Source organism: Haliotis asinina, chromosome 7 (genome assembly GCF_037392515.1).
Source record: "Haliotis asinina isolate JCU_RB_2024 chromosome 7, JCU_Hal_asi_v2, whole genome shotgun sequence".
Classification (NCBI taxonomy): domain Eukaryota; kingdom Metazoa; phylum Mollusca; class Gastropoda; order Lepetellida; family Haliotidae; genus Haliotis; species Haliotis asinina.
In genome coordinates this window covers 52,706,452-52,726,721 of record NC_090286.1, presented here as the reverse complement: position 1 = coordinate 52,726,721, position 20,270 = coordinate 52,706,452, and the positions used below count along the sequence as shown (strand labels likewise).

At 39.4% G+C, this 20,270-nt stretch overlaps 1 protein-coding gene across 1 annotated transcript in view; it reads left to right on the top strand.

Moving 5' to 3' along the window:
• The window catches only part of LOC137291809 (multiple PDZ domain protein-like), a 256,863-nt gene that overhangs the window by 123,963 nt on the left and 112,630 nt on the right, over positions 1–20,270 (top strand). The window contains exons 8-12 of the mRNA XM_067823344.1: positions 1,065–1,379; positions 2,103–2,220; positions 3,020–3,111; positions 3,954–4,089; positions 9,161–9,310. Of these exons, the coding sequence (XP_067679445.1) occupies positions 1,065–1,379; positions 2,103–2,220; positions 3,020–3,111; positions 3,954–4,089; positions 9,161–9,310 (811 nt within the window). The remainder of the gene's footprint in view (positions 1–1,064; positions 1,380–2,102; positions 2,221–3,019; positions 3,112–3,953; positions 4,090–9,160; positions 9,311–20,270) is intronic.

Here is a 20,270-nt window from a genome sequence, read left to right as displayed (position 1 = left end):
GATTGATATTAACGCCATTGCCATTTTCAAACCACTGGTGTCTACAGATTCCTCAGTGAGCTGCTTTTGTCCTTTGTGAAAATTGTCAGCATGCAGTTTTGCACTGAGAGCAAGATTGAAGATTGAAAAAAGAATGATGTGGACTTGGAAATGCCAAGCTCGTTCATGCCAAGCAGAACCAGACATCTTGAAATTAAAGTTGAAAAAACGGTTGAAGTAAATTAAAGTCTTGAAAGAAATCTAATTGTTTAAAAGTTTTTACATTGGCGGTTCCATAAAGTAATTACCTGTAGGATTTTTCTTTACTATAACAGAGGTACTGAACTTTCAGAGACAAGAAGAAAATTGCATCCTTGACGGTTTTATTTCATATTAATTGGCTTGTGTTTTTATTACTTGAGTAACTCTGTGTTTTATCTGACTGTTTTACATTAGTCCGATATGGAATACCAGGGCAGTTTACCTTTGGTATGGATAGGATGAGATGGTATCAACATTCCAGCCACTTACATGTGGCGTGTGATAAATAGAACTCGAGGTGAAGATAAGGAAATTTGAACTGGATAGTAATGTAGGCATTTGAGCTTGTTGAAGGGAGTAAGTTTGGTGCATAATCTATGTGCACATCATGATGATGACGACAACGATGACAATGATGATGATGATGATCATCATCATCATCATCGTCAAGGGCAGTGGGGTAGCCTAAAGGTTACAGCTTCCACTCACTAGTATTGGACAAACTCACCTTATTCCATAATGCACACTGTCTGCCTGGGGTGACACTAATGTTGTGATTGTTACTGAAATATGTGTCCTTCAATCTCACAGCCGTTTGTGAGCTCAAAAGAGTATCAGATAGAGATCAGCTTTAGGGGGTGCTGAAGAGATACTGTAGATCCTGTAGCATTTGGAGCAAGGATGAATAGAAACTGTCTTTCCATGAGGGGAATTATTGTCAGTTTTTGTGTTTTGCTAACGCACAATTAATATAATTTTTGTTTGTTTTGGTAAATTATGTGATGTATACTGAGTTCAGCATGAAGTTTTCTGTTTCATTTCAGGACACACGACTGCGGAGTGGAGATCACATCCTTCAGATTGGAGAGGTAAATGTTCGGGGCATGGGGTCGGAACAGGTGGCCCTGGTTCTCCGGCAGTCTGGGAGTCATGTCCGCCTCATTGTTGCCCGGTCAGTGATGGAGCCCCCACCCTTCCAGATCCCCCATGCCCCAGTCGTCCCCACCCATCTCCTTGACGATCACCTAGATCAGATCAACGCTATCATGGCCATGGACTCCCAGGAGAACTTGGACATGAGGATGCAGGAGGAACAGTCCATCAGCAACATCATGGCTGGGCAGGTGCAGGTCCACCCGGTAAGCTTAAACCAGAGACCATATATGGTCTCTGCTTAAACTGACACAAATAATATACACAAACTGACAGCAACATCATGGGTGGGCAGGCTCAGGACCACTCAGTAAGTGTACATTGACACAGATAACATCACCAACATCATGGCTGGGCAGGCTAAAAGGTCCACTCAGTAAGCTTACATTGACACAAGTAACATCACCACATCATGGCTGGGCAGGCTCAGGTCCACTCAGTAAGCTTACGTTGACACAAGTAACATCAGCAACATCATGGCTGGGCAGGCTCAGGACCACTCAGTAAGTGTACATTGACACAGATAACATCAGCAACATCATGGGTGGTGCTTCCATTAAGCTCAACTCCTGGCATTCAACATGAAAAAAATACGATATGACATGGATGAATTGATGTGTCTTGGGAGGTTTCAGTAGTGGCAATAATATATACTAACAGTTGAAGAAGTTAAGTTTTGAAAAAATGACATGTTATAAAAGTGAACTCTCATGTCTTCTATTTAGAAACTTGACCCCCAAAAAATACAAAAAATACCAAACAAAACAGCGTTGTATTTTTTTGGCTGTTGAGTATGTGTTTGACACATGCAATATGAAAATGAAATAAAAGTTGTTGCAGTTGTTTCCAGTATGACAGAATTCTAGTATATTATATTTCATAGAAGTATCAGGATGTTTGATAATCAGCAGCACATTCTTATCTTTCAGCAACCATTTGATATGAATGAAGTACCAGAGGTAGAAATCTTTGATGTGGATCTGACCAAGGACAATCATGGGCTGGGCATCACCATAGCAGGCTACGTTGGAGGCGACAACACCCCGGGTGAGTCCTCTCTTCTAGCATCATATATTATACTGTTGTCAGACATACCCGTCATGGTCCAGGCTCGAATCAGCAACTCGAGCTTGTCGTAAGAAGAGATAAGATCAAATGATTGGACTTGACTTGGTTGACACGTAATCCTATCCCAGTGTGTATATTGATCTATATCATTTTGATCACTGGATTGGTTCAGACTTGATTATTATAGACTGCAGTATGTGAAGCCATTGTTGCCTGTCATTACATTCCTGTTCTGATGGCCACTCCTTTTTCATGTAGCTTTGAAGATCAGATTAATCCTGTTTGTGGTTTTTGGTTTTTCCGTAGTATACACAATTTCTGACAGTCCCTGAACCATAATATCTCCAAACCTTAAAGAGTAGCTGTTGTCTGATTGGTTATATCCGTTCGGCCATCTCATGCTTGATTGGATGGCCATAGGTCTCTCAGTTTTTATCTGAGGCGACCTCCTACCAGGGTTTGTTAGACTCAGTAGAGAAATGAAGCAAATCATACTGAGACTAAGTTTACGTTGACTGAATATCTGTATCTTTTCAGAGCTCTCTTAGTGTTAAGGTAGTTTAATATTAAAGTATGGCACTTTTGACTATCTTAGTGCTATGAGAGCTTAAGAAATGAAGGCCCTGAACTGTTTAAGCCTAGATGAAGTGCAAGTCTTCCACTGGTTCCTCCAATTTCACTGGAGCTCCTTTAAAGTTATTTGAATTGGTTTGCTTTCATCAAAGTTGTACAGCTGTTTACCGTCAATAACTCACTCCAGTAATGTTTGTGTGTTCAGATGAGGTGTCTGGCATCTTTGTGAAGGGCATTGCTGATGGCAGCGCTGCAGCAGTGGACGGTCGAGTACAGGTCAATGATCAGATCATAGAGGTGAGACAGGGTGTCAGGCAGTCACAAGGGAAGGGGGTTTATGCTAGTCAGCATTTCATGAATCTAGAAGTGTAATTCCATCAGTTGACCAAACACCACTCACTATTTCTTTTGAATCAGAGGAAGCCGTGTTAATGTTGGGTGTGTGAACCTGGGTAGTCTTGTGGTTGAAGGCCCAAGTTTGATTCCCCACATGGGTACAATGTGTGAAGCCCATGTCAAGTGTATCCAGCCGTGATATTGCTGGAATATTGCTAAAAGTGGCGTAAAACCATAGTCGCACGTGCAATATCATTGGTTACCATGATGTAACAATCAAAATGTGTCAGTTATGTCTTAGAACAGATACTGGTTAGCTCCACTGGGTTGCTCATCTCATTGGATGAGAAATGGAATTTCACTGTTTCATTTTTTTATATCAAATATACCAACTGTTGATATGATTACGTAACTCTGTGACTTGCCATATACTGACATTAATATGTTTGATGTCACAAACTGCTGTGAGCTCTGTGAATGGAGTCAGTAGTAGTCCTAGAAGTACAGTATACTGTAAGTACAGTGTGAGTCAGATTCTTGTGGACCCATGAAGGTCCTGGGGTAGAATAGGCCTTCAGCCTCCATGTTTGCAATAAAAGGTGACTCTGCTAGTCGTAAGAAGCGACTAACGGGATCGAGTGGTCAGACTCGCTGACTTGGTTGACACACGTCACTGGTTCCCAGTTGCGCAGATCAATGCTCATGTTGTTGGTCACAGCCACCATATAGCTGGAATATTGCTTAGTGCAAGGTAAAACTAAACTCACTCACTCACTCACTCATATCCTTGTGTTTCACCCCAGGTGGATGGCCTCTCTCTCCAAGGCTATTCCAACCACCAAGCAGTGGAGGTGCTACGTAAAACAGGGCAGCTGGTCCACTTGAAGCTTGTCCGGTACCGACATGGACCCAAGTATGAGAAACTACAGCAGTACCTGGGTGAGTATAAATACAGTCATCTGTGGGTATACAGCTCCCAGCTCCTGTTTCTGCAGCGAGGAGTTACATCCCTTGGGTGTACCCGGAACCTATGATTGTGGATGCAAATAGCTGATTCTCATGATGTTATTTATAGCTTTCTAAGTACAAACCATGTGTTCTTCAAGGTTGTAGATATTGGCATCATCTAAGTGAATCTGACACACAGCAATATAACTAAGATTTGTTCAGAGCAGTGTTGAACCCAAATCATCACTTGTCTAGTGCCAGTATCAGCCAAGTATATATGGGTTTGGCTATTTTGTCAGTGATGTTCATAACATCAACCACTGGTTTATCCAGGCTTGACTGTTTACAGACTGCTGTCATCTAACTTAAATAGAAACTGGACACCAAACAAAGAAATGTTCTAAACTTTAGTGCATACTGTTAAAAGTACTGTCTTCTAATTCATGCATTCTGTTGAAGCAAATTCTTTGCTCATTTGATTGTGATTTTGAGAAAAATGCTTAAAGTGCAGAACAAGATGCAAGAGATAATTTTCATGATCATTTCAGCAGACAGGAGGCTGAAATTTAATATTACTAATGCAATGTCTGATTTTTTGAAAGCTGAGTTGGGTTACTTGAGTTCAGTCTATATTGGAACTCACATCATTCTTCCACTTGGCGAAAACAATTTGTAGCTTCAATCTTAGATAGCAAGGCAGTGATACGACCCCCTCACTTTAATTACACACTCTGGGAGCATCTACACCTCACTTGGGGCAGGGCAAGTCAGCCACATCACACACCTTATCTACCACATCCCTAAACCAAGCATCAATCATCAATCCACCCACTACCAATAATCTCAACCAAGGCCTTGACCTTGGCATCAATCACAATTTCTGATCATGTCAGAAATATCAAAGAAGGAACTCCCAACCCATGCCTTCTGTAATTTCTAATTTACCAAAGAATCGTAGGACTGTAAAAAGTTTTTGGGCAAGATCAACATGGACTAGATGAGTGAAAAAATAACTTTGAAAGTAAGAAGTTTGTTTTGGCCTTTTGATCCTTTGAGCAAAGAGTTTGACAGGGTTTGTTAATGAGAGAGCAAACTGGGGCACATTTGTGGTCTAGTGGGCCAGTGTGATGGCCTGGTAGCTGATGCCCAGTCCTGATTTCAGTCAAGGTGGTGAACCAGGTCGATCACTCACACCCTGTCTAGATAAGACATCAGTTGCATTCGTTCATTTGGCGGATGTAGCAAAATCAATAGGAACGGTGAGGACTAATTTTTTCTTGACTGGTAATGTCTGGTATTGTTTCGCTACATGGCTAGGAGACAGGGAAGTAGACCATTGGCCAGGGTAAACTACATCGACTGGGAAGGATGGGTACAATTTGTAGCTTCGGGGCTATATTGATTCCATAATCATTACCTGTTTGGCAGGTTTTATATTGCATCTAATGCATTTCCATGCTCTTTGGAGAAATAACACACAAAGATGTGATTGGGGATAGAAAGCTACTTGCTGATAAGTTGTCTTTCCAGACATATGTTTTGGTAGTCTGCACCATGTCTTGTTGAATCAGTATAATGATCCAGAATCACTTAGGATTGTGTGGTTAGAGGTCTGCCCAGTTGGACATTCCACAACAGAGTGGTGCCCAGTTAGATGCCAGTTTGAAGGCTTCTCTGCTCAGATTCACCCATGCTTCACCATAAAGGATAAACATCTCAGACATGTTGAATTTTATTGTTTGCAGACTGTTCACTGTCCTGATTTCACTGATGTAATCACTGCAGGCTTCTCTGTATGTTTAAAGTGTATGTTAGGTTATTGTCCCCACATGTTTTGGAGAGATACATCGGCTAAACTTGTACAGTATGTGAAGGCCATTTCTGGTGTCCCCAGCTGTGATATTGCTAGAATATTGCTAAAAGCAGTGTAAAAGTAAACTCACTCACTAACTCAACCTGAACTCGTACCTCACAGCCTTACACTTTTCTTGGGGGTCAGTGCTGAGATTAGGGATTGATTTCCAAGATTCTCCTTTATCAGATAGATTGGTTTGTGATCTGATACCAATTTCTGGGGCTCACAAATTTCATATACCTTGCTCTCACTAATGGCCATTAGAGCCATACCCTTTCACCGCACAGTTAATCAGCACAGTTATTCCATGGACTGTGTAACTCGACCTGGAGGGTTCGCAGCTAACTTCATATAATTTGACAAACCAGTTTTGCCCATGGAACCATATCAAATTCACTTAGTTCATTTTAAACAGACATTAATTGACAGCCGAGAGATTTAGTAAGAATTAGGTCAGGACAGTGTGAGGAGCTGCGAGTGTAAGCAGTAATCTATCCTAAGATGAAGGTTATAACAGAATGTAGGTTAGAATTGATTCTTCAGATTACGGATACTGTGTCAACTGCCAATCATACTTGGTAGTTCCTTGAATGTATGTCACAAGGATAGGGACTGCAAAGGAAGTTAGAGAAGTCAGCAGTTGTTCATGGATGTTAATACTCCCTCACCACCCCCCACCCCCACCACCCCCACCACCCCCCTTGAATGTGTGAAGATCTTGGCTAGAATTGGTCTTCCGCCCATGCTTCTTGCAAGAAACAACTGACGCGACTGAGTGTCAGAAGCAGTGATCGAAATAACGGCCAGCCTGACTGCCCGTGGCTGGTAAATTTTGAGTAGGGCTGCTTGGAAATTCTCTCTGTAGTAGATAAGTAAAACTGGCTGGCTTAGTAAGCTACGCTATGATTGCATATCTGTAGTCATATGGTTCAATAAGAACCAATCAAAGAGAGGGTTACTTAAAGGTGGGCAGGCACGGGCAGGTAACAGTTATGGGCCACCAGCCCGGCTGTCAGGTTGAGTTGAAAATTTATTTCAATCACTGGTCAGAAGCGCTGACTTAGTAGACGTATACTGTATGCATTTGTGAACGTGGGACCTTGTGATTTCAATCACTCGATGGTATAGTCCAAACTCTTGAGATCAATGAATAGATTCCCCTTGTAGAATTCAGAAAATGCTTAAAAAGTACATGTAGATGTGTTTGCTGACAGTTTGTGGCTCAGAATTACTTTGGAAGACCCATTTGATACATTTTGTCTGTGATTTTGTTGGTTTGTTTTGTGTGAAAATTACTGATTAAGGATATGCTAAGGGTGTATAGGGTAGTGAAAGGTTTTTGATAGACTACTGCACAGAAAAGAATTATTTTTTACTAATGTCATATTTTAGATGACCACTCCATGACCTTGAGCAAAATATGCGTAAGAATTTCATATTTATTTTAGAACAAGGTCATGTTAGTTGACGACTGGTCACACGTGCTCATGATTGTTCATTATCTGTGTACTTGTATGACATATGGACCGTAATTTAGAACATATTTAGAATATTTTGAATTGAATTGTAATTAACTGGATATGGCCTACAAGCTGCAATTACTTTTTCAAATGGGACTTATTCTTGCCCTGACAACATCGAAGCAGTCCACATGCATAAGTAATTGCAAGTTTAACGACCTAATCCTACTCATTTTTCTGGCATTGTTAACACGATCCTACATGAATAGTGTTGTTTAAGCCTACTCAGGGACTATCTAAGGGGGGTGATGCTTTGTGGTTAACGTGTTTGCTTTTCATGCCAGAGACCCGGGTTTAATTCTCCGTGAGGGCACAATGTGTGATTCCCATTTCTGATGTCCTCCACCATAGTACTGGATTAATGCTTAAAGTGGCACAGAACTAAACTCACTCGCTCGGTACTGTGTGACCCTACCCTGTTCCTTTCTGAACTCAGTCCATAACAAATGACCAATCTTTAATGCTGACAGTTTTGTTTTTCCAAAATTTTCTCCAGCAACTTGGGTGATGTGACCTATATCATTTTAATTTTCTAGATTCTGATGTGAAGTAAATTTCTTGTAAATGTGAGAAGAAATGAGACATTTCTCCTAAATTATCTTTTACACCAAAGATGATCATTGATTTTAACGAGATTTACAACACCCAGGGGGTGATAGGCAATTTAGGACACCTTTGAAGTTTCTTATCTCTTGGGCCTCATTTCTTATCCAGTTCACTGTGTGGCGTTTCTTGAGATGAATTCATTCTAAAATTGTGAAGGCTGTATGAAATATGTCTTATTTATTGACCTGATGGTCATATCAATCAACCTGGTGAAAGATATGGGATTGATTAGTATCAGTAAGCTCTGCTGACCATATATTTAATTATCTAAGCAACATACCTTTGATTGCTAATATAGAACTTATACTGAAATGTGTGTAGATCTATGTGCCTTCCCATGTGACACTTCAGGAAAACTGTAACCCATACAGAGTAGTCTCCCTTTGACTGACACTGACTACCTTGGCAAAGTACACCAGTATTCAGGGTGATTGTTAGCATTGAACTGTCAAAGATTTGCTGTTTACTTTTTAATGTAATTATTGAAATAAAAGGTGTGGAGTTAAAATTACAAATATTATTCAGAGAGCAAGTTTCCTTGATTCTATTCAGTTTTGATATACCTATTTATGAAAACTATCAGTAATCATTCAAAATGTCTTTGTGGTGATTGTCCGATTTTTATTTCATGTTAATAGTCACACTACAAATGTACATTTTGTAACCAGCTTTCTGGTCTGTCAGTGCTTCTCAGTGTTGTCCTCCCATAGTTCTCAGTGTCTGCCTGCCCATGACAATTAGTGCTTGTCTTTCAATTGGTTCTCTCACATAAGAAGTGCACAAATTGTCTTCCAATGTGTATATTTCTAAGGAAGTTACCAGAGTGACATCTCTTTGTCCTGTTTTCTCTGGAGGATTTGTCCCATTGAATTCACATGGCACTCAGTGCATGTGCATGAGGTTGTCAGATTATGGTGTTAGATTTTCAGTTGCGATTTCAGGGCAGAATAATTTCACTGAATGCCTTTCTGTCAATTGTTTTTCTCATTCAGAATCTGATTATAGCAATGATGTTACTCTCTGGTATACGGTTTGCAATTTGAAGTTCTCCAAATGGTGACATGAGACTTTCTGTCTTCAGCCCAGGCGAATGCAACACTGATGGGTCAACCTGGCCTCATTTCACAGAACCATGAGAGTCTTGCAGCATCCAACCCCACATACGACATCACAACGCCCAACTCCCAGGTGGCCTACAACGATGTCAACTTCATGTCAGATGAAGACTACAGTAAGTCAGTCCATCTCTTTGATAGTTTGTCTTTTGTAGTATTTTCCTTGGCCTTCTTCTGTGAGACTTATCTCTGAAAACCATTGATTCCATGACATCAGCTACTGTCCTCAAGATTCAGGATAAGGTTTCTACAAACCAAGTCAAGGTGCAGCCATGTGATTGTCCTTTCTGTCGTTTTTCATTTTCAGTAGTGTCAGGATCATGTCAGTATGTACATTTCTACACACGGTACACTATCCAGATACACTTAGAGACCTCCTTGTGATCATGCCTTCAAACCTTATTTTGAGTGTTAATGTCCAACATGTCATTGAGATCTGTTCCTACAACTGTCTAGGACACCTGCATATCTTTGACTCCTTAAAGCGGGGCTGATCTGGAGCAATTAATGTTTCACGCCAACAATCTATTTATGTCATTTACCAGTACAGCTATAGACTCATTAATTCACATCATTCACCAGATAGCCTATGTGATGTGGTGATCAGAGAGGAAGGTTGTGAGTTTGATCTCCAGCCACGTCATACCAAAAGGCATTAAAATATCCTACTTGTTGGTGCCTGTCTGGCACTCAGCACTGATGCGTATAACAAGGACTGGTCGGTTTGCAGTCAGCATAATGTGTCTGAAATATTCTTAAGTGCAAAGTTAAACCCCAATTCACCTCGCCTCAACTCATCATTCACTCATCCACCCACCAAAGAATGCCTTACATGCCCACACAAACCATGCTGGTACACTTGTACTAAGGTCATTTATATTCATTCATTAATATTTAACACACTCAACTATGAATAGCCATCAGTGAAATGTCACTGCATTTCAAATAATTTTTTACTGAACCGATACGAAACTATCATGTTGATTTTGTGATTTTTAATCATATGTGGTTAATTATTGAAATATGGAATGTTATTAGTTATTCTTATATGGAATCATGTTACCATCTTAATGATGTCCCTTGATTCAGGCATTGTAATCAGCCATATTGCAACAGTGTGATGAAGGTCCGTACTTGATTGGGCGTGGACCTGATAATCCTGTGATCAACATCGTAAGTGTTGATCTAAACACAACCTGAATGGCATGACACACTCAGTAGCTGTACCTAACCATTCAGTCCTTCAATAGTGGCTTCAAACATTAAGAATGAGTTTCTGAAGGTCAAATGTCTAGCGTTGTATGTAACAGGTGCACCCATCACAAAAACTTGTCTATCAACCACTTCATTTTCTGTTGACACTTGGAATAACCTATGAAGATTTTAGAATTACCTATCCAAGAAAAAGTCCTTAAAAACAGACTCAGCTGTCAAGATGTGCCATTATTTATAAATTATATTCCTATCAGTCATTATTAATGCTTTGAACTTTTATGATCTCTTCTGTGAGCATTAAGAGACTAAATAGCAAGTTTATGTGCTGTAATAGTTCTGTAAAATTAAGATTATTTGTTATCAACATGTAATAAATTATAATGATTTGCTTTAGAGAAGTTTAATACCATGTGATATGGAAACCCTACCGTGTGGTTGCCCGGGATGTCACATGTTGATAACGAACTGTGTAGGGCATGCCGACACAACCTACTGCCAGAGGATAATCGAATCACTGGATTATTTATCCTCCCCTGTGTCATGTGATACGTCCAGGAGATCATACAATCAAATGCTATGGCTTTCTGATGAAGAGTCATATTTCCGGAAGCGCCATCTGTGCAGTCATAGCAGAGACATTTCAAGCCACCATTTTGAAATGACATTTTTACAGGCCTGAAATGATTGATCAAAATGAGCTATGAAGTTGGGTGACAAGTTGATCCTTCCAGTGGTGCATCAGGGAAAGAATTGGTCCCCTGTAGCTCATACTCATCACAGAGTGTAATGGGTGTCTAGTGGAAATGTCACGTGGCTGGTAGAATGTCAGCTTGACATAACTACTGCCTTGTCTTTGGAAGTTTCTGAGTGCTGTAACATTATTCTAATGTTGTTAAAAGTAATACAAGGCGAAATGAGTGTGATCCAATATGATTGGAGGAAGATTTGCTTAACTGTGATTTGAGACACCCCAAATTTTTAACCATATAATTTTCTTAATAAGCAAAGTTTTTTCTGGCAATCTCATATGTTTGAAAATGTGGCTGATCAAAATGGAACCCATGCTGTTGAAGTGATTTATTTTTTTTATAAAGAAAGTAGGGTCTTTGATGGGCATTTAGAAGTGATACACATAAAGGCGAGAGTTTTATAGATGATTGTTTATTGTGAAGGGTCATGACGTTTTGAAGTGTCAGGAGGTAGAACTTACCGGTACTTCATCGTGACCCTCACAATAAAGCAGTTGTCTTCCATGATTTAATTCCTGCTCCTTATTCCCTGGAAGGATGATGAGCGATCTTCAAACTCTTGCCTCTGTTTAGAAAGTGACTTTGACTTTTCCCTCTTTCATCTATACAGGAGAGTTAAGTTATCACAGAAGCATGTGACATCAACCATTGTATGTTCACGTGTTGAGGTTAGGTGCAGTAGCAAAGTAACTGATATCCTCCGTATTCTACAGTATTAATTCACTTCATTGCTTCCAAGCATCAACATCGGTCATACCTCAGTTCTAGCAGTATTTGCAATATTTCTGTGTCTGAAGCATGCAATACCACCCCACCACCACCACCACATTTTTCACATTCCACTGTTACCTTGTGAATCAACTTCTAAGTCCCACAATTCATTTTTTTTTATGTTCTCATTAAAACTGTCCAAGACCCTTTTGAGAATATCCCTTTCATCTGCGACAGAAGCACTGAGCTTGTCATATCATCGAGCTTAGTTCTGACAGAGCTCAGAATGAAACTGACCACATGGTACAATTAACTACCCATCTCGTTAATAACATGTCCATCAGGGATTTCTGTTATGGGATGTCAAGGTCCAGCACGAGTAAAAAAGCTAATTACAGGAGCACAATGAGAGTACGTTATTCTGTAATGTGTGTCCCCATAGGACCTGTGCAGGGTGATTACATAGCTGCCATCCTGATCCCTCTCGGGTGTATCTGGCGGAGGCATTGACAGCGTGACAGGCGTTGGTGAAGAGCGGGATGAACTGCAAATCTTCTGAAGGGAACAATGAATAGGAATATCTCCTATCATGGCTTTATGGAATTTAACTGGTATATTTGTTTCTTTGATTCTTAATTGAACTATGGCGCAAGAAGTCTAATTGGACGTCAGACTTATTCAACATCATTAAGGTGGCTGAATAACTCTGTGTATGTGTGTGTCTGTGTGTCTGTGTCTGTGTCTGTGTGTGTCTCTGTGTGTGTCTCTGTGTGTGTGGGGGGGGGTCTCTGTGTCTGTATATTTCATCTGATGTTTGTATGTTATTGGATGTCTGTTTATTATTGTGTGTCATTAATTTCTGTTGATGTTAATGTATGTATGAGCAGTAAGTGGACATTTACCTTCAGAGTTTCACTCTTTACCATCACCAGGATCTGCTAGTCACTCTTATGTGTGTCAGCACCATCTTGATACCTGTAAATGCAGCATAATAGATTTTGACAGATGCAGTCTTAAACAAAGAAATGTTGAAAAGCTGCTCAGATTTTGACAATAATTCAAAATCAAATTTAGCATTTATTCATGGGATCTTAATAGCAATGTGACCCATGAAGGTCCAGGGTAGAATAGGCCTTCGGCAACCCATGCTAACGATAAAGGATGACTAAGTTTGTTGTAAGAGGCAACTTATGGGATTGGATGGTCAAGCCCACTGACTTGGTTGACACGTCATGGGTTCCCAATTATGCAGATTGATGCTGTTGGTCACTGGATTGTCTGGTCCAGACTCGATTATTTACAGACTGCCACTATATAGCTGGAATTTTGTTGAGTGTGGTGTTAAACTAAACTCACACACACACACATTAGCATCATGTGTACTTCGATTCGCTGGTATTTCTCCCTTGATCATTTGATATTAATCCAAACGGCAACATAGTATTTATCAATCTCAACTTCCTGGGGATCACCAAGCATTTGTGGCTTTTCCATCCCTGCAAGGTACCCATTCACAGCTAGGTGAACAGGGATACATTGTCACAGTGCTTTGTCCAAGTTTACTGGATGTTGCTGCACCACAACTAGGTGTTTGTATGTATTCATGTGGCCACCATCTGGTCATATAACAACAGATTCGTGGGTTCTTTAAAGTGCACAGGGTTGTGTACTGTACACTAGGGGTTGTGACAACACTGAAAGAGTCTACACACAAGTTGACTCCAAGGTTTTTGCACAGGTTGGCTCGATCCTGGCACCTCCAAACTCACTGGATCACAAGCGTGACACTACATCCACAGTTACACTCAAAATGAAACATTTTAGCTACCCAGTATTCAAATCGGTTATATTGCCATGACTTTCTAATATATGAACCTGTAGTAATGAAGTGTGATATAATCAGAAGTAAGTAAACAAATATCTATTAACAAAAACAGAAATTACCTGAACACAACACACAAATCTAAAGAATGCTTATTTAAAATTTAGGACTTTTAAATGTCATGAATACTACATGGTTTATTTAACAATAATGAACTTTTTCTTCATGTTTGAATTGCTCCATGTCATGTGCCAGTCGACATTATTAAGTATTTCTACATTTCTTTACATTCCAGTGTGATACAAACATGATTTGACAAAATATTGTCTCAGGTGCATATGAAAAATTGCATTATAAAAGTTGGACTGTAAGAGAAACATGGGCAATTTGTGTCCCTTGGGGTGAGATTTTCATCGTACAAAGATGCTGCATTAGACTCAGTGCTTTAGCATGATGCAGAGTTGTCCCTGGTGAGAAACACTACCAAATTGAAATTGGAAATAGAAAATATCTGATTTGTTAAAGGTCACTGCGTTTTTTGGAAGGTAATTTGCTGAAGAAAACAGTGCATGGTTTAAAATGTAGATCGATTCCTATTGATTAAGTCATTTGTGAATTTTAAGAAAATATTGTGTTCGATTGTGAAAACCTGGTTCATTTTTAATCACAATTGAAAGGAAAACAGAAGAGGAAATTAAGATGTTTTTGTTCTGATTTTTCTTTATTCAATTTTGATTTTTCCATTTAATTGCAAGACATTGAAAACTTTCTTGTTCATTAAGATTTATAGCCTGGAGTGTAATTGAAGTAATTTTTTTAAATAGAAAAAAAATTTAAATCCGATGCATTTGGACAAATCTCAGGTTGAGACATTGCATATTTGTGCAACCTTTTTCTTAATCTTCCTATTGTATGGGGTGACCAATGGGTGTTCAGGGTGTATGACTGCAGACATTTCACCTGTTTAACAGTTCAGCACTTTTAAGAGTGTTTGCTTGTTACACCTCAGATACAGTTTTAATTCTTTCAATGAGGTAATAAGAGAAGTCCAAAGCTATGTACTGTTATGATGCTAGAATGGTTTAGCACATCACCCTACTTTCTCGTGTAAACTAAATGTGATATACCGTAATAATTTCTCCCAAATGATTTCTACCCAGGTTGATTTGCTCGGCGTGCTGAAGACCCGGGTTCAATACCCTGGATACATTGTGTGAAACCTATTTCTGATGTCACCTGCTGGAATATTGCCTCACTCACTCCAAATGATTTTTACTTCAGTCGAGGTGGTAGGGTTGTCTAGTGGTTAAAGTGTTTGCTCATCATGCCTAAGACCGGGTGTCTATTCCCCTCAGGTGTACAATGTGTGAAGGCCATTTATGGTGTCACACACCATAATATTGCAGGAATGTTGCTAAAAGCGGTGTAAAAGTGACCTCACCCACCCTATACAAGTGTTTATGTCATTGTGCTGAGACTAATTAACAAAGTGAGGTGAACATTCAGTCCTCACCATATTGGAGACTTTTGTTAGAGCTGCACTAATTTTACCTAATTTGTTTTAATTTAGGATTTCTTTCATTACAATAGAGAGAGAATTTTCTTTGAAATGGGGAAAAAAACATGTTCATTCAAAAGTTTCATAAATGTTCACAACCAGTCCTGCACATCTGCCAAAATTTGGTTATTTAACCTGAGGCCAGAGAGGACTATAAATTCATATTTGCCTTTTGGTCATCCATAGTGTCGTTCGTGACACTCATTTGGAGACACAATTCACATAGTTGATGTGACTGTCAGAATTCCATATCTCCAGTATTGGAGTGTGGTATTGCCTGAGATGGAACTGAAATCACATCCTGGTTATGGTGATTTGAACACTCTCTGACTATTAACCAGAGGTGACCCCTGCACTGTCAGATCCTCATAGAGTCCGCTGCCATCTAGTCTGCCATGTTGACGTGTCTGACTCTCTTCGTCATCAGTATGGAGGGAGCGACTCATCTCAGTAAACGTTTGATCGTAAATCAGAAACCAATTATTCTTTTAATTTTGTCCGGGTTGGACGCAGGATGATTTAATTCCTGCTCCTTATTCCCTGGAAGGATGATGAGCGATCACCCATCTGTTTACACTCCAGCCATTTGGGCACAATCTGGAGTCGGCACAAGTCTATGAGACAATACTTTCTGATTATTCCATTATTCCTGGGACATGAAGCCACATCAATCAGACTGAAGGCACACAGTAAATCTTGGAATGACACACTGGAATGGCTCTTCTTTACCTTGACCCTGACCTGAAAATGTTGAACCCTTGATGGTCAGGAATAGTGGTTATACAATCAGTAGGGGAATATTGTAACCTTGTCCTGGGAATATTGTTTCACTGAGCTGAGAGAGTTGTACCCTTCATCCACAGAGGTTGTTAAATTAATGGTGGAATACTGTAATCTTGTGCTTGGAATATTGTATCATTTTGTTGAGAATGTTCAGACTGTCAGCTTAGAATGTTGTTAGCCTAGCTGTAAAGGTGGTTTCCCAGAGCTGAGAATGTTTTTACCCTGATTACTGAATGTTGTTACCATGAACTGAGAATGGTCAAATGTTCTTACCCTGGACTGAGTATGTTTTAATGTTCTTAACCTGAGAATGTTTTTTCCTGAAAATGTTTTTACCCAGAACTGAGCATATTGTTCTTATTACCCAGACAGTATTGTTGCCTTGTTGTATAATGTTTTACTCTTAGAATATCAATATACTGAAAATATTGTTATTCAAAGAATGTCATTACTCCAAGCTGAGAATGTTGTTACTTTGAATTGAGAATATTCTTAACCTGGGCCTAATAGTGTTTTTACCTGCATCTGATCTCAGAATGTTGTTACCCAAAGCCTGACTGAGAATATCATCGGGATCATAGGGTATCATAACTGTCCTGATTAGACCCGACTTACATTCCCACTTGTTTAGAATAATTGTTTGTCTACTGTGTGGTAGATCTGGGCCTGATAGTGTTTGGTGCCAAGTTCTTTCAGCTGCTACCCTTTGGAACTCTCTGCCTCCTGATCTGAAACTAGTACCAACTCTACCACACTCATCAAAAGAGACTCGAAACGCAGAATACAACAACAAAGACTCTTTCAACAATATGTTTCATAATTGTGTTATCTTGTACATATGAACAGTGGCGTGTCAGTGCTTTGTGTGGTGGAAGTCAGCGCTATATAAGTGCTCCTCTTATTATTTATTTCAGTGTGCAGTGCTTGATAAAAAATAATCATGAAATGATCTTGATATTTTGACAGAATGATAATTTGTTGATGCAGATTTCTGATGTGGTTTCTATGTTCTACAGTGTCAGTAGAGCTGTCATTTATGGCAAGAATTACTGAATAACATACACATATATGTATAAATGAAATTTGTAATGACGGTATGATCATTGAAAAGACTTTCCTTTGGGTGAATGTATTTCAGATTTGATCAATGCCATCAATCTTACTGTCTTGCATGGCTTTTGAATATTAATAAAACTGTAAACACAAAATGAATTCTGCAAATGTCTAGTCAGCAAAATATATTGTCTGCAAACATTTTTTCACATATGTTGATTCCTATGTTATGCATGCTCTTGCCGCCAGTCAATAAACCTTTTGTGTCGCAGAATGAATATTTGAACAAGCCTTCCAAGCTTCTAGTTGTCACCACAAACAGGAATGAAAATACAAATGTCAGTGTAGACAAAAACAACTGATAAATGGAGTGTTCAGGAAAAAAAATATTTTCTCTCAGCCTTTTCAAAATTCATCATGTCTGGCACTTTCAAATAGATTCTCAGCATACTAAGTTAAAAACAAACTATGATCCCTTGGGTATCGATATGAAAAGTATCGATGTGTACACAGCCTTAAGGTATTGGATCTGTTGCAGCTCTGCATGTAGTCTTTAAGAGCTTCATGCATATATTTTGTCCTCTTCCTTTGTCCTAATAGAACTGTCTCAGAACTGCCAGCATATTTCAGTGTATTCAATGAACTGAATAGATTACTAGGAACATGGAGGTTGATGTTTGCATAGATGAAGGCATACATGGATCAGACTTTACATAGATCAGGGTCATTCATATAAAAGTTTTAAAAAGATTGAGGTTTTCAAGGGTGAAGGTATCCATAGATTGAGGTTAGCAAAGATGGTCCCAAGGTTTATATTGACTGAGTCTGATACAGATGAAACTTTCTGCAGATTGAAGTTTACATGGTGTGAGGTTTCCTTGGAAGAAGACTGAAACAGATGGAGGTTTGCATGGGTGGCAGCTTAAACAGACTGAGGGTTTTGAAGGTGGAGGTTTAGGTGGATGGAATCTTACATGGAAGAATGCTGAAAGCAGATGAAGGTTGACATTTGCGTAGGCTTGAACAGAAGGAGGTTGACAGATGAAGACTTCAGCAGATTTAGGTTTTTGTGGTTTTATGTTTACTCTGAGGTTTAAGCAGATAGAGGTTTTCATAATTTTAGGGTTAGGAAATAGACATGTTAAAGTAGAGTGAGATGCAGTAACTAACTTACTCACACAGCCTCCGTATAAACCTAAAGTGTGCTTCTTGGTTTTGGTAGACAATGTAGAACCATCGGGGTCGGGAAATCCCTCCCCCTCTACCAAAACCTCAGAGGCGTGTTTTCTCCCATACATCTAAACCATCGCTGAGGACGTCATTGTGGGAAGTCTGCTGCAGAGGGTTCCCAGACTTCTCTGGTTCAAGGACAAACATCAGTGGGTTGGGATTTGTTTCATTATTATTGTATTCTTAGTAATGTTGTATACACAGACACATTTGTGATAAATACAGGGATGAGAGTATGAAGCAGGTTAACTTGGGCCAATGATAACCAGCGCTAGAGAGCATAAAAGGGATCTGCATATTTGTAACCCTGATAAACTCAAGTCGGAAGTGGGAGGAAGATATGCACAGTAAAAGTCATACAATCCTACCAATATTTCAGTGCTTTGGGATAGAATGACAGTAATTGGCTGGGATGATAAAATATTCCTCTTTTCATGTGTGTGGAGAAATATGAATTTGTCAAGCTGATATGATTTGGCCTTGGGTGATCCAGCAGCCATCAGTTGTTCTGGCTAGCTGCACAATTCGGTTGCTATAGAAATGCAATGCAATTTTTTCAGTTCTGTATGTCCAGATGTAATTTACAGGGTTTTTATATAAATTTAAATTTTATGAGATATTGTGCTACATTTTTGTACTGGACATTATATTCATTTACTTGATGTTTCATGTGTAAAGGAAAAAAAATATTATTGTAGTTAAAAAGCATTTCTTCATGCATTCATGTCAGTAGCTCAACTTTAAAGCATAAATTCATTGTGTCATTTCACTCCAGGTTACCTTGGGTTTTAAACAGGTCCTCAGTTGAAATTATTTTAGAGTGCTGTATGTGAATTGATTAAGTTATAATGATATTGAATCTGTCTATAATGCACCAAATTCCACTCAAGTGAATACTCGTGGAGCTACGTTTTGTTTACCCAGTGGATTATGAGCACTCAATTTTCATTCTCAGCTCCCTGGGGAGTCTTCAACTCAAACTGCCTGTGAAGTGCTAGAAGGTTAATTGTCACCTTACAGTCTCACCCAACAGGGTGCTCATTCATTGTGTGGTGAACATGGTCATATTTTGAACAGCCGTTTACCCCACAAGACAGTACACATGTAGTATGAGATTCATGAGAGTGGTGTTTGGTCAAAGTCTGGTGGCTTTCTGGAGTCAAGATGTCATGGTCACCCATCCAGTTTCTTTCTGCCACCAACTTTGCTTAACTTTATTTGAACAGATTTTGTAAAATGTCTCATTGATTATATGATGGAGAATCACTTAATCATTATAATATTTGGAGCCATGAGGTATTCTAATAGTTAAAGCTATGGCTCGTCATGCGATGGCCCGTGTTCGATTCCCCATTTGTGTCCAGTTTGTGACGCCCATTCCTGGCGTTTCCAGCTTGAATATTGCTCAATGGGACCATGAGATCATGCTCACTCACTCATTTAAATTGTACTGCTTAGAATATTGTTGTTGGGTAGTTTAGTTGAATTGTTTGCTCATTAAAGACATGGTCTAGAGTTAGATGGACAAGATGGGTACAATGTTTGAATTGTTCTCAATCTGTCTATGCATCAGCATTTGGATCATTGACATTCATCTGTGCATTGATCATTGGATTGTCTGGTCCAGACTTGATTATTTACAGACCGCTGGAATACAGCTTGAATATTGCTGAGTGCGGTGTAAAACTCAACTCACTCCACTCACTCACTCACACACTCACACACTCACACACTCACACACTCACACACACACTCACTCACTCACTCACTCACTCACTCACTCACTGACCCACTGACCCATCTGTGCATGTATCAAGTCTGTTAATGTGAGGCATGCATACAATAACAGACATCTGTAATAGTTAGGTGTGATAGTCATTTGATCCAGACTAACAGTTTGCCCAAATGCATTTACAAGTTCTAAGAATGAGATTTCATCAGAAAATCTGACAAAC